The following is a 14,023-nucleotide window of genomic DNA, read 5'->3' as shown; positions in this document are numbered from 1 at the left end:
AGACAGCACTCAAAATTCTGCCACCACGGTGACGAGATGTTAACTACCTCGCCTGGTATACAGGAAGTCGTGGGTTCAATCCCGACCCTGACGCCTGCGTATTTGGAGTTTGCGTGTTCTGCCGGTGGTCGTGTGGATTTTTCCTCAGGCCCTCCGGATTTTCCCTCCACATTTTGAAACATGCGTTTAGAGTATTTGGCTGCGATAAATTTCGACATAAGCCGCTTCATTGACCTATCATTTGTGGCCAGGTCGCTTCTAAAAAAAATAGCTATATAGTTCTAGATTTGAAGCTTTCGTGACTGCAAGGAATCATCTTCTTAGGTTTTTTCGGTAAAGTCACGTAGAAAGTAAAATAAAATAAAAACAAAAATCACGACGTTATATAGTTCTTTGGTTTTTTCGGTAAAGTCATGTATAAAGATAAAATAATACATTAGATAATTATTATTTTATCTCTAAATTAGATAATTATTATTTTATCTTTATACGTGACTTTACCGGAAAAACCAAAGAATAATTCCTGCAGTCACGAAAGCTCCAAAATTAAAATAGCTATATAGCTTAGTGGGCTTTACCTAGTATAATACAAAATAGTTTTTAGTGGTTCTACGAGAAATTAGAAGTGCACTTGCTGTGCTGCCATCTCCTAGCAACCCTACAGATGAGCAGATCTGGAGTCTCCAACACGCAACGACCCACGCATGATCGACAAACCCTGCAACATCCAACATCGCCAAGCACGCAGCAACGCACTGACGTACACGTCCGGCCACTTACTGTCCGTGTTAGGCTTTGATCTGGCAAAATTCCATCTCTGAAAACTAATTATATTGGTTTGACTGTCATATGATGAGTATTACTCTGAGTAGCAGGCTGGGTAGGAAAGTGCTTCCCCCACCCCCTACCGCAGCGGTCGGGAACCTATGGCTCGCGAGCCATATATGGCTCTTCCAGTGACGGCATATGGCTCCCAAACAATTTTGAGTTGAAACATTTTTTTAAAAAAAATCAGTTTGGAACTGATTTTAAAATACTTGTGATATTGCTTAATAATACCGTGTCATTTTAAAGTAAACAAAAATTAGTTTTGAAGATAAATTTCACAGGTCACGCCTGCATGAAGCTCAACCTCACCACGTATGAACCAGACTACAAGGCCATCATCAAAACCATGCAGCACCAGAAGTCGCATTAAAAGTAAGACATTTAATTTATTATACGTTAAAAATACTATATGGCTCTCAATGAAATATATTTAGAAATATTTGGCTTTTATGGCTCTCTCAGTCAAAAAGGTTCCCGACCCCTGCCCTACCGTGAACCCTCTGCAACGAGTGGCGAACGTGGCTACTGCCGGGTAGCTGCGTTTGCCACTGTTTTTGCGCTTCCGTGAGATCTGCATGGATTCTCCATCTTGTGATGTGATGCCGGATCCAGATTTGGCAGGGGGGGGGGAGAATAGAAAATATGTAATATGAAATAAAGAACAAAGGGCACCAGTCGACCCAGTTTTACGCATTCAGAGCATGATACGTGTTGAGCGTCGAGCCTTTCATTCACTATGTATAAGCAGGGGATGCTTTAAATTATTTATTTCAAACATTATTCGTATTATTTTTACCGTAATAGCCTTACCACCGCCTAGAAAAAAAAAAACAGCGACGCAATTTGTAACATTTTATTTAATACGACAGGTGTCGTGCACCTTGCAACACAACGTTTTATGATTGTAGAATGATGGCGTGTGCGCAGTGACAATCATTTGAGCATTGGACGTGGGCATGGCCAAATGAGCGCGGCGATCGATAACACAGAGAGAGCCACACGTGGCCTTGATGAGTCAGAGTTATTTCTCTACATGATCCCCTCAACGTGCAGTGAACTTGGTTCATGATGATGATCATCATAATCGATTCCTCAAAGGCTTAATCCCTGCACGAAATCACTCTTTTGTCTCGCTCCTCTAACCTCTTGTTGTCATTCAACAAATTGAATCTCTCGCCGAGGAGACACGGGGAGGGCACTGGACCCCGTTGTTTGGCGAGAATGAATTTTGTACAGATTTCTCAGATGTTGTCAGATTTTTTTCCATTTTTTTCCCAGTTAATGTACAAACAAGATGATTTCAAACACCTGTAAAAAATGTAATAAGTAATACATCAGCCCTTTGTCACTCCACTGCTGGATGAAGGCCTCTCCATGCTGCGTTAGTCGTAGGTACCGTGTTGGTGAAGGGGAACCCGAGGGGTGGTCCCAGACCAGGTCAGCCACTGATGTTACCCGTGGCCCAAAATTGAACGCAGATTGTGCGGTTCACAGTACAGTGTGCTGACCACCGCACCACCGCTTCGCTCCCTTGCAAATCATTATTGCTGTAAAATTGAGAAAGCTTTAAATAAGTAGGTATGTTGAACTTCGTTCGCACAGTACATAGCCAACCGTGCTAATTAGAGGTGCGGCGGAAGGACAACAAAACTAAACACACACAAAATCATGTACTTGTGGCACAACTCCTCACACTTGAGGCCACAGGCTTCGCGACACCGCTGGTAGGCAGAGCGTGCAGCACACTCGCTTGATTGTCGGGATGATGACGACGATGATGATGATGATGGGTTTTGTAGCCGTGGGGCGGTGCTCACGGTTAAAGAGGACACAGGGAGTGCAGCAAGTGGCGGCGATGCTGTGGTTTGAAGATGATTGCATAAGACTCCAACAGCAATAATCGCGTCTAGGTCGAGTAATATCTCAAACGGCTCTGCTCCTCCACCCCCCACCAACCCCCTGCCCCCCCCATCCCCCTTCCCAAAAAGCCACCAACGTGCACAGACCAGCCTGGTGAAGTATGGTCAAATATTCTCCATGACAGACCGGTCACTGAGAGGCCTTCTTCCAGCAATGGGTTGACAAACGAGCTGTAAATTATTTTAATTGTTATTAAATAATCATGTCCTAAGCCTCACTTGCGCAACAGACTGGTCATCAACATGGGCCGTAATATGAATAAATAAAGTACTGCGTCCTTTCATTTGGTATATAGAATTAATTATAAAGGCATTTAATAATTCAATACCGGCGAATGTCAAACCATCTCGGCGCTCAAACAAAAGAGCCTCAGCCAGCGATGGAAACCAGGAGTTGTTAATCAATAATAATTTCTTTTTTCTTTTTAAGAACCAAATATCGATTCCAAAAGTCGTGGAATCGATGACCGAATCCAGTTCATACTTTAGTAGCCATCAAACCGATTGGCACGCGCGAACGTTCCAACAGCGCGGCGCCAGTGCGGGTGCGATTGGTCAGCGGTGGCCACCGTAAGGCAGAGGTCGCAAACGGGTTTTGATTCCTTACCCGTACCCGGCCGCACCAGGGTCGCAAATGGGTACTCGTACCCGGCCAGGTACGGGTTCCCGTTCCCTACCCGTACCCTACCCGAAATCAGTGACAAACGGTTACTCACCAGTGACTCACGGCCTACCCGTACCCATAACCGGCTGCACCAGGGTCGCAAACGGCTACCCGTACCTGGCCGGGTACAGGTAGCCGGGTATCGGGTAGGGTACGGGTATCGGGTACCCGGTTGCGACTTCTACCGTAAGGCGCCGGCGACGTGCCTCAGAGGTGGCCACGGTGTGCGTTCCCGACTGACGCAGAGGGCACGCGGCACAGAGCTGGACTTTTATTTTCGTCGTTAGGACTGCGGCAAAAACCGATACGTATTTTTTTATTGCGGGGGTGGGGGGGGGTTTGGCATTCCGTTATCAACAACGCAAACTCCTGAAATTGACAGGCGTAATAGGAAATTCCACATTCACGCGGGAGGAACTAGCGCCACTGAAGCACACGCACGGTAATAATGATGGCTTGGAGTGGCGGTCGTGGGTTGTTACCGTCAGGATTATTCTCCGCGTCCCTCCCTCCCTCCCTCCTGGCGGCTCTCTCGCCGTGACCGATGATGACATTTTAGCGAATCCGCGTGTGTGCGCACTGCAAATAACGGGGGGGGGGGGGGGCGTCTCGCGCCCGCCGGCGTCTTCGGGAGGGGGCGGGCGGGGGGCGTCACGGGGATCAGCTGGGGACAATGCGGAGCAAATGGTATTGTCTCTGTGATCCCCCCCAACCCCTCCTCCCACCGCCAGTGCCTGAACGCCCCCGTCCCTAACAGCCATCCATCTACCCCACTCACCCACCCACCCACCCTACTCACTCACTCACTACATTGTTTCCCCAGTGGTGGTGTTTACACAATGCACTCGGTACTCATTTGAGGCTGAGTCAACCAGATAATTGCCACTGGTGTTGGCTGTGAATGGGAATCGAACTCGGGTCACCAGATTTGTAGCGCAGTGCGCTAACCACCACACTACCGCTCCACTTGCTCACCCACCCCACTCGCTCACCCACCCCAATCACTCACCCAACCCACAATATTCACCCACCCACCAACCTCTCCACACCACACCAATCACCAATGCACCAACTGCCCGCGGCAACCGCCCCGTCCCACGCCCCAATGCCCGCAGCGCTTCTTGGCATCCGCAGTGACAAAATAACCTCGCTACGTCCCCGTGCCGGTGCATGGACACTTACTCAACCGCCGTGCGCCGCCTCCCCCACCACCCCCTCCCAGGTCTCCATTCACCGCGGTGTAAAAATATTTTACCATTAGCTCGAGCATGGACCGTGGTGTGTGCAGGTTGCGAGGGGCAGAGTCGACTTTATCAAACGTGAGACGTCTGGAACCTCCTCCTCTACATCTGAGAGATGGTCCGATGGCTGGGATAAATGGATTTTGTTTGCTGTGTAGATCTGCATACAATTCCTACACTCATTTTAGAGCCCGTCTCCGTCGTGAGTTATGGCTCAGTATTTCTCCCTCAGGCCTACTTTGTGCTGCCTTCATGCTCCCATTCTTTTCGCTGTGATGCATTCAATCATATCTGCAACACTGTATGTTCAAACGGGGTCCAGAGCTTTGCTTGTCTTGAAACAATGCTACTGGAATTTATTGCACTCCAAGAAGGCGGTGCAACTGGAACAAAAACTTTAATTTTCGTCAGTTGTTTCGAGCTGTGCATCACGGTACAATATTCCGTCGAACTAGGAACCCCCATCGCGTAAAGACGCGTGAAGAGAGAGGGTCCTCACCTGTCTGATCGGTAGTTCACGGGCAGTGCATCAAGCAAGCCCGAGAGACTGAATATTGAACCCGGTCCAGAGTTTGCTCAAGGTTGCTAACATTCAATCCCATAAGGCTGTGTTGGTGATAATTTTTTTCACGAATATTGTTTTGTTTACGACGTGGCAAGATAGACAAGTCAAGATGTATCGTCTGCTCATTGACGTCGTTATGTCTGTGCTGCATTTCCCAATGACGTTTCTCATTCTTTCCCGACTTGTTTTGCAGCTTAATGTGCATTCGAAATGTTTGTGTGGCATCGCCGTCTCCTGCTATATCCTCGCCACTTTCATGAACACCGCCGTGTGTGCTTTGAGAAAATGTGTTCTCGGGCTTGCAATTTGAACCTTCCCTCCCCCCCGCGCCCCAATTTCAATGCACGATCCATTGCTATGCCAGTTAACGCATTATTATTATTGACAGTGGTGGTGACAATCGATGTAATCGTTTCATTCCTCCAAGCATTTGAAGCTGCTGCTTAGAGTCGGTCTAAAATCGGTGCGCCCACTGGCGTACATTGTGACGTTAGCGATCTCGACATTGCGTACGGCAAGGGGAGTCGGAGAGAGTGACGGGCTTCTCTCCAAGGACATTGGGAGCGACATCAAATTATGTCTTCCGTGGGCTGGACTGGCGAAACACAAAAAGTATATTAACACGAAATGGAGAAACGCATTAATCACCCCAGAGTTGCTTTACCGCAGTCTTCGATGCAATCCAATGGGAATGAATGAATAAAAAAAAACACTTTACAGAGCAGATGGCTGAAAAGTTTGCAGCAAAAATAGTAACATACAACAGGTCCGTCAGCCAACTGGAAATATCCGCTGTTGGGAATCAGATCAGAATCAGAAGAAAATTCATTTATATTGGAGGAATGAAGCTCTTTTTCACAGATGTCCAGTCGGGGACATGCCTGGAATATGGCGAGACAACGCAGCTTGATGTGTGCGACTCCAGGACCGTTGCTAAAGGCGGAGCGAGAGCCAAAGCAGTGGACACACCCGAGAGAAGGACCACCTCGGAGATGGAGTGATGAAATCAGCTTGTGCGCAGGCGCTAGGTGAACTACTACACTGCGGGACCGTGAGAGATGGCGGAAGCCAGCACCCAGCAGTGGGTTGATCGAGGCTGATGGTGGCTGATGATGGCAATGATGATGATAATGAATTGTGATGCGCGTGCAGGAACAACAGATTTGCATTCATGCATCCGTGTTCCCTCCTTGTTCTCCCTCCTCGACCGATCTCCCCCTCCCCCCTCCTCCCCATTCCCCACTCTCCCTCCCCCTCCCAAAGCCAGCTCCTCGCCCCCGTGGTTATCGGTCTAACGACTCATTTCCTAAGCGTCTGATTTATAAGCGGCAGCTTGGCCTCCCGTCTTACAGCGCTGGCAGTCGAAGCGCAATCGCTGCCATGCGGCCGCCACCAGGGCAGTTGCGGTTCGCCGGTTCGACCACCGCCAGAGCACCCCGGAGCAGGAATTCCCTGGGGGCGTTGTTAACGTGATTATAATAATATTGATTATTGCTAAGCCGTACAGGGAACTCTCGCTTTATCCGAGGGCAGATTATCCAGGTTGCGGATTAACCATAATATAGGTTTTTTGGGTTAGATCGCGTAAATATAAATGTGTCGTTAAACCCGCCACCATTCGGAACAGCCAATTAGTAAAGTTTATCACGTAAAGAGAACGTGGTCAATTTGTTACTAGTACAGCACACCGATGTGTTGGAGAGCAAATCCACAACATTTACAATCCGAGTACGACGTTTCCACAGTCATTACAACTAGCTTCATCAGGCGACAGCCAGATCTAACAAAAAAAAAACTATATTAGGGATATTGGTTGCGAAAGCCCACGTGTTAAACTGCGGATTAACCGCGCGCTCATTCGCACCTTTTACATGCGACTGCCGTTTTAATTGTCAGCTGCTCCTCACTCGTCGATGGTTAAGCGAATCACATTGCCCGCGTGACCGCAAGCACGACGCCAAGTAAACCATTTACTTCAAGCAGCAATCAAGACAAACAGCACATTCTGCATCTTAGGGCAACAATAAAAATGGGGTTATAGTCTAATTCGAATTTTGTATTATCCGTGTTTTTGTTGTTGTTGTAATATCGGGGCCACCCATCCCACCACTACCACGGATGATCGAGAGCTGAGTGAGTTATTATTATGAAGGAGATGTGAGCGACCCTGTGATGTAACTCGCAAGAGCAGACGACTGTGTGCTGCGTATCGGAAAACCCGTTTCAACCCACAGACAAATTGGTGGCAACCGATTACTGGACAGCTCGCTCACCCGAATGTCACGATGCACTTTAAGAAAAAGATTTGAATCGGGTGCGGCAAAATCGTAAATTATACGATGACAGTGACCACAGTAACCGGGGTGATGCCATCTCTGTCAAAATCGCGAAATAAAAATTATGACTTGATATGATGGTGATAATGGTGATTAATAATAAATAATAATCAAAGCAGTAATTACATTTCATAAATTCGGTCTATTTAGTCAACAAAGCCTTTTATTTCCGTATCGTATGTACGTCGAACTTCTTTCGCACCGTATGTAGCCAACCGCGCTAATCGGAGGTGCGTGGAGAAGTGTGCCCCACCAATTTAGATTATTTAATGTTTGAGAGAACTGGGCCACGACTGGGCAAAAACACTTTTCACGCGGGCAACTGGAGAGCACAGACGTAGAGGTGTTTCTAGCGGAGCATGAAAACTAACAAGAACGTGTTTAAGAATGAGCTATTTTTCTGGCGTGACCGCAAAATAAACCTTGCTCAGAAATCTTGGAAGTGACATTCACAGGGCCTGCACAGCCTGGTTCGTGTAAGCAACTTGCTGTGCTTCCATCTTCTGGCCATCTTCGTAGCGCAGCGTGTTTGGGAAGTTTTATGTAAAAATGTACGAGACCCACTAAACGTCGTCTTCAAAGAGGTGAGTTAGTAGTGCAGCGATGTCGATGATAATGATTTTAATGCTGGTCAGTTTAACACGTAGGCTCATTATGTAATGTATGGTGATGATATTAGCGAAGATGATGACGATGTTACTGATGATGGTGATAATGAGAATGATGATGGGAGCAATGATGATAGTGATGGTGATAATGCTCGCGATGATGACAGGGATGACGATGATGATGACACAGCAATGATGATGATGATGAGAGCGATGATGATGCCGATGATGGTGAAGACGGTGCGTCACCTTGATGTGGATGCGGATGGGCAGGGGAATTCCCTCCTTGATGTCCTTGGTTGCTTCGTTGAAGTTCTTGCAGAACGGGCCAATGGCGATGCCTCTCTGCAAAGATGCACACAGAGAAGCGCAGTTGTACACACATGCGCAGTCACACACACAGGGACGCGCACGCGAGGGTGGATGGCCAGCACCATGCCCAGCCACCGTTGTCTCCCCAGTGCTGATATTTACACAACCACACTAGGTACTCCTTTAAGGCTGAGTCGCCCTAGGGGAGGGACAAGAACGATTCAAATATTCGCCTTTGTGAGCGGTCGTGAGCAGGAATCGAAGTCGGGTTGCCGAGTTTGCAGCGCAGTGCGCTAACCACTGCGCTACCGCTACACACGCACACATTCAATCGTACAAAGACTGACACACAGAGACACACACAGAGACACACGCGCGGAGACACACACAGAAGCGCACACAGTCGCACAGGCAAATAAATAATGCAGCTGCAGCTGCCGCCCTGGCCGCCCAGCTTTGAGCCAGTTTTAATTGGCACCATAAGGCCCGTGGAGCTTAGCAAAAATGTCCTAAATTGAGCATTTATATATTTTTAAAACCAGTAATAATATTGCTGCCGCTGCTGCTGCCTCCACTGGAAGTTGACTGCGTGCGCGTGCGTGCGCGCGAGCGGAGCCCGTTAAACAAAGCCTGGAGGTCTCCAGCCGAGGCCCGAGTTTAAATCGGGTTTTCAAATCGGTTTACCGTGACGGAATATTTTGCGCAATTAACGACGAAGTTGAAGAGGATGGACGCCAAGACGAGTCAAGGATGACCGCTCGCCGCAGGAGGCCACGGCCAAACACAAACAAATAAACAACGAAGAGATTCACTCCTTTGAAAGAAAGAGTTTGCTTGCATAATAAACAAAATCTTTATGTGCCATCGAGCGGGGAGGACAATGATGAATTATTAAGCCAAAACTATTAAATGTTAACGGCCCGTATTTGCTCCGTGTTGGGTTTATGACTCAAACTATTTACGTGCATGTTTACCAAAACGAACATTCGACCTGGAGCAGGCACGGATTTAAAATTGTAAATCTCTCTGTTGTTTTTATTCAGAAGCTCCACGCATCGATTCTCGTTGTGCATTAAGCTCAGCGGGGCTCATTCCAGCGAGTACAGTGTGAGCCCGGTGATCCGAGTCCATGGCTAACATTGGTGGAGAGTGATACCCAAACCGATTCTAGGCCTTGTCCCCATTCCTTCCGCCCACACCCCCTCGCCATCCCCCTGGAGAACCCTTCGCCAACCCGCACTGAACATGGTGAAGTATGGTCAAACGACACCCATACAACAATTAGAAAATTATTTCTAATTATTATCGCAAAAGTTAACTTGCAGTTTATGAGTTGAAGTGGTTTCCCTTTTTAAATGCCGTACAACCCCAGAGACGCATGTTTTTCAAGACGGAGAGTGGCTTTTCATACAATTATGTACGTGGGGGGGGGGGGAACATCTGTGAAAAAGAGCTTCATAGCTTATCGGATTCCTCCAGTTTAAATGAATATTCTGCGGATCATAGCCCGGTGTCTGGACCCCTTCGGCGGTGCAGTTGCGCCGCCTGCACACTCGATAGCTCGGCCACTGATCTGCCTCCTGAGCCACCGGGCCACCTCCATGCCTGATGTTTACGCGAACCTTTGAGCTGGGCTCTACGATTACGTAGGTCATCAAATTGCTCGACTAATCAGAGGCCCCATGTTTGCTCCTGAAAAGGGGAGATGTCGGGCGGTGGTTAGGCAACGCCATCAGCCGCATCACGCTGGGTGTGTCTTGTAGAGGTTTCCTGCCTTCGTTAGGCAGGATGTTGGGGCGAGTGGTAAAGGGGCCCCGAGTAATCGACGACCAAGTCGATTACCGTGTCTAATCGATTCATCCGACTTATTCGAGTAACCGTAGCAACTCTGATTTTAACGTCCCAGCCCGAGGCATCGGTCCACACCTCCACGCTAACGCTTCCCCCACCCCCAATATAACCACCGTAACAGACCGTTAATGCACACACGCACGTACACTGCCCCTGCCAGTCGTTAAACGAGCATTGGGGCGTCGCGACTGTGCCTGGGGGGGGGGGGAGAGACAACGCTGTTAAATAAAATACGAGAAAACGAGCTGAGCATGCGCCGGAATGAACGCGGCGACGGCCGTTCATCATCAGCAGCAGTCACCGCGGGCGCAACGGCGGTGGGGGCAAGGAGGGCACGGACCCCGGCTAAATGTCACGCGCTCCCCCGACGGTGGAGGCTCCGTGTCGCCGTCTTAAACGACGCGCCGCTCAGCTCCGTGTGTCCTACCACGGGGCCCGTTTAGGAGACGCACGAGCGTGGCGGCCCCCTGTGTGTCTCTCGCTCTCCCAGGACGCATGTAACCACATAATGGCTGCGTCAGGACCACGAACTGGACCCGCCGGTGGTCTGGGTTCGAGGTTGGGGCGTCTTTTCAGGGAGCTCGTGGTTATATTGGTACGCTGGGCCAGAAACTCTGAGATCCTGAGTTTGAGACCAAGGTGATGGTGTGTTTTAGGGAATTGACGACAATGCTGGGGCACTGCCACTGAACGTCTTCAATCTGAGTTCAAGCCCCAGGTCCCTATTTCAAGAGGCTTGTATTTCTATTGGCATATTGGACTATCACCTTTGAAGTCCAGGTTTAAGCCCAAGGGCTGGGTGTCTTTTAAAGACAATGAGTGATTGGCTTCATGTGGGAGGAAGAAAATCGAACACACATGCAAGGCGATAACACTCAAGAACTCCACACAGATTTCTTCAAGAATCCACAGCTGTACTGCCATCTCCCGGCCACGTCATAATGACGGGACGGCGCGAGTTGCGCAGGCACATCCGACACAAAGCCTTCACAACTCGCGCGGATTGCTCCGCTCGTTGCTGTTGCGCACAGCCACGCGTTTTATTGTGACAAAGTGCAGCTAATGTTTTGCTGGGCACGTAAGAACGCCCGCTTAAATCGCATTTGGAAAACGACAAAATGACTCCCGCGTCGTTTTACCGCACAGGCTGCTTTCAACAAACTTCTTAAAATTGATTAACAACTAATATTTAATTCGCGGCGTTTACCAAAGAGGATACGAGAGAAAAAAAAAACTCAATTGAAAAATACACTTTAATTACGCTGAGTCGGGGACATCTCAGAGTGCGCGATTCAGCAGAGAGCCCCCGATCACTCACAAATAAAAAATGTACCCGTAAAAACTAAGTTTTTCACTCTAAATCCTTTATATGCGTGGTGGCTAGAGTCCTCTCGTCCTTTATATGCGTGGCGGCTAGAGTCCTCTCGTCCTCTCTAAACAGTGTAAAATTTTGGAAAAAAATTTTCACGAAAATTTATTGTCACGCACAACGAGTCTGTGTGGAAAATGTCAGCTCGATTGGATCACGGGAAGTGGGTTAAAAAACGACCGAAAGATTTGCACGGTCGTAAGCAAGCAAGCAAGCACGCAAGCAAGCAAGCAAGCGAGCGAACTTAATATAAAGGATTTAAAAACCGGGATCTATTCTCCAGTGACAATACTCATCGCCGCCCCCCCCCCTCACCCACCAGCTCTCCATTCGCAAAGGACTCATCGACCCCAGCAGAGGGCACTTGCACGGTTGGACGCGTGGATGGGGTGGTGACGCGGCCTTAGTAGCAGAGGGCCACGGTTCGAATCCAGCAGCCGCCCAGATTAATGCCGCGGGGCGTATTACGCGTAGATATCTACGCCGTCCGCTTCACAGTGGACGGCGTCACGGTCAGAATTTACCCGAATTTTTCAGTCGTTACCCGCAAAAATGACTCAATTGGAATCTACATAGCGACCATCACCACCGCCTACTGCAAACACTTGGTAGTACCCTCCTGAAAGAGAGTCGCGAGACTCGACGAGGCCTTTGCCAAGTAAACAGGGGGAACAAATAGGAAATAAAAGACAATAATTCGCGTTGATTCTCCAAAGAGCTTTCGAGTTGTCCCGCGCGTTGCTCAGGCATGATGCACTACGTACTGCTCCGCGTGATTGAACAATTTAGGAACGATTCAACAAAACGAAACATCACACGTCCAGGCGGGTGGAGGTGGCTGGGTGGCTCAGAGGTCAGAGCATTGCGAAATCCCGTGCCTGGTTCTCAAGTGGAGTGACTTGATGGCCTCGGTCAGGGGTCAGCAACCTGCCGCTCCGGAGGCCCCCCGCCCCCCCCCATGTGGCTCTTCAAGGACCACTTCGTGACGTTATTTATTAATGGACGGCGTCTCGTATTCACCATGCGCATTGCGGCTATTAAAATAGAGGGTTTTTTCGTAGCGAATTCGAAGAAAATTGCTCTGCTTGTTATTTTGGTTACCGGTCCCCTGGCCTAAGCCCAGTCAACCAATGGTTGAAACAGAGAGTGTTTCACAATAATTATAATTTGAAATTAATTTTGTCAAAACAATTCCGGCTCAACTCTTTTACAAAATATCAGTACGATTCCCATCGGGTGAACATTTCTCTCCCGTGGTGAATGTGTCAAATTAGTGCCTCAGAATTCGTTTCTGTGACATCACCTTCCACGGGACATGCTCTAACACACAGGGCGCGAGACGCGCGGCCTACAGCGAGGATATTGGCATAGATCCATCATCTCACGACACGGCCGTGTCCACCCACAATTCCTACACCTGCTGGGTTTTTGACGGGAACGAGCGTGGCGCACACATCGCAAATGGAATGGAATTGTGAGAAAAATACGAGAAAGATTAAACACCAAATTAATACTGGAAACACTGATACAAAAACACTGTAAATTAGACAAGTGGTGTAAGTAAAGCGGCTAATTGTGCATTCAGAGTCGGCTGTCACATCGCATTAAGCTCCGAGCGCGTGCGGCAAATCGAAGGCAGAGTGAGTGGCGTCGCACGCGGCGCCGAGGAGTAATGAGTGTGAACGTGCGGCGACGAGGGGCGGGGGTGAGGTTAACCCAGCTCCCCCGTGGCCCCCCCCCCCCCCTGTCCTCCTGCCTCCTGTGAAGCCGGATCGCACGGCCAAGGCGGTGCCAACCCTCATCATGCCCTCAGTCAGAGCGCGGTGCGGCGATGAGCCGCCGGGGGAGCGGCTACGAATAAGGGAACGGCGCCCGCAGAGCGGGGGGGCACGGGAGTGCTTGCGTGTGCTTGCGTGTGCGTTCGTGTGTGCTTGCGTGTGTGTGTGTGCTTGCGTGTGTGTGTGTGCTTGTGTGTGCGTTCGTGCGTGCGTGGAGCGGTAGTGTCACGGATAGCGCAATCTGCTACGAACCCGGCGATCCGGGTTCGATTTCCGTTCACGGCCACCACCAGTGACGATTACCGGAACCGGTCATGTGCCTCCCCAATGTTGGCTCAGCCTTAAATGAAAACCTGGTGCGATGTGTAAAACATCAGCAAAGGGGAGAATAACGCGGCCGGGCACGGTGCCATGCTGGCCTTCATGGGTGCTCACGAATAGCACTTGCCCCAAACCAATAAATCAAACCTTATTGGGTCTAATGTGTGTGTGTGTGTGCGTGTGATCACAGAATGGGTCCCATAATTCAAAAATCAGCAGTGAGCACAAGCT

The 14,023-nt window shown here is 49.2% G+C and overlaps 1 protein-coding gene across 3 annotated transcripts in view; it reads right to left on the bottom strand.

The window, feature by feature from the left end:
- Positions 1 to 14,023, bottom strand: part of MRPL11 (mitochondrial ribosomal protein L11) — a 100,168-nt gene that overhangs the window by 5,718 nt on the left and 80,427 nt on the right. For all 3 annotated transcript variants that reach the window (XM_078610172.1, XM_078610171.1, XM_078610173.1), the window contains exon 3: positions 8,411 to 8,506. In XM_078610172.1, coding sequence (XP_078466298.1) covers positions 8,411 to 8,506 — 96 coding nt within the window. The remainder of the gene's footprint in view (positions 1 to 8,410; positions 8,507 to 14,023) is intronic.

Source organism: Lampetra planeri, chromosome 33 (assembly GCF_965212315.1).
Source record: "Lampetra planeri chromosome 33, kcLamPlan1.2.h2, whole genome shotgun sequence".
NCBI lineage: Eukaryota > Metazoa > Chordata > Hyperoartia > Petromyzontiformes > Petromyzontidae > Lampetra > Lampetra planeri.
This window is presented reverse-complemented; position numbering and strand designations above follow the sequence as displayed.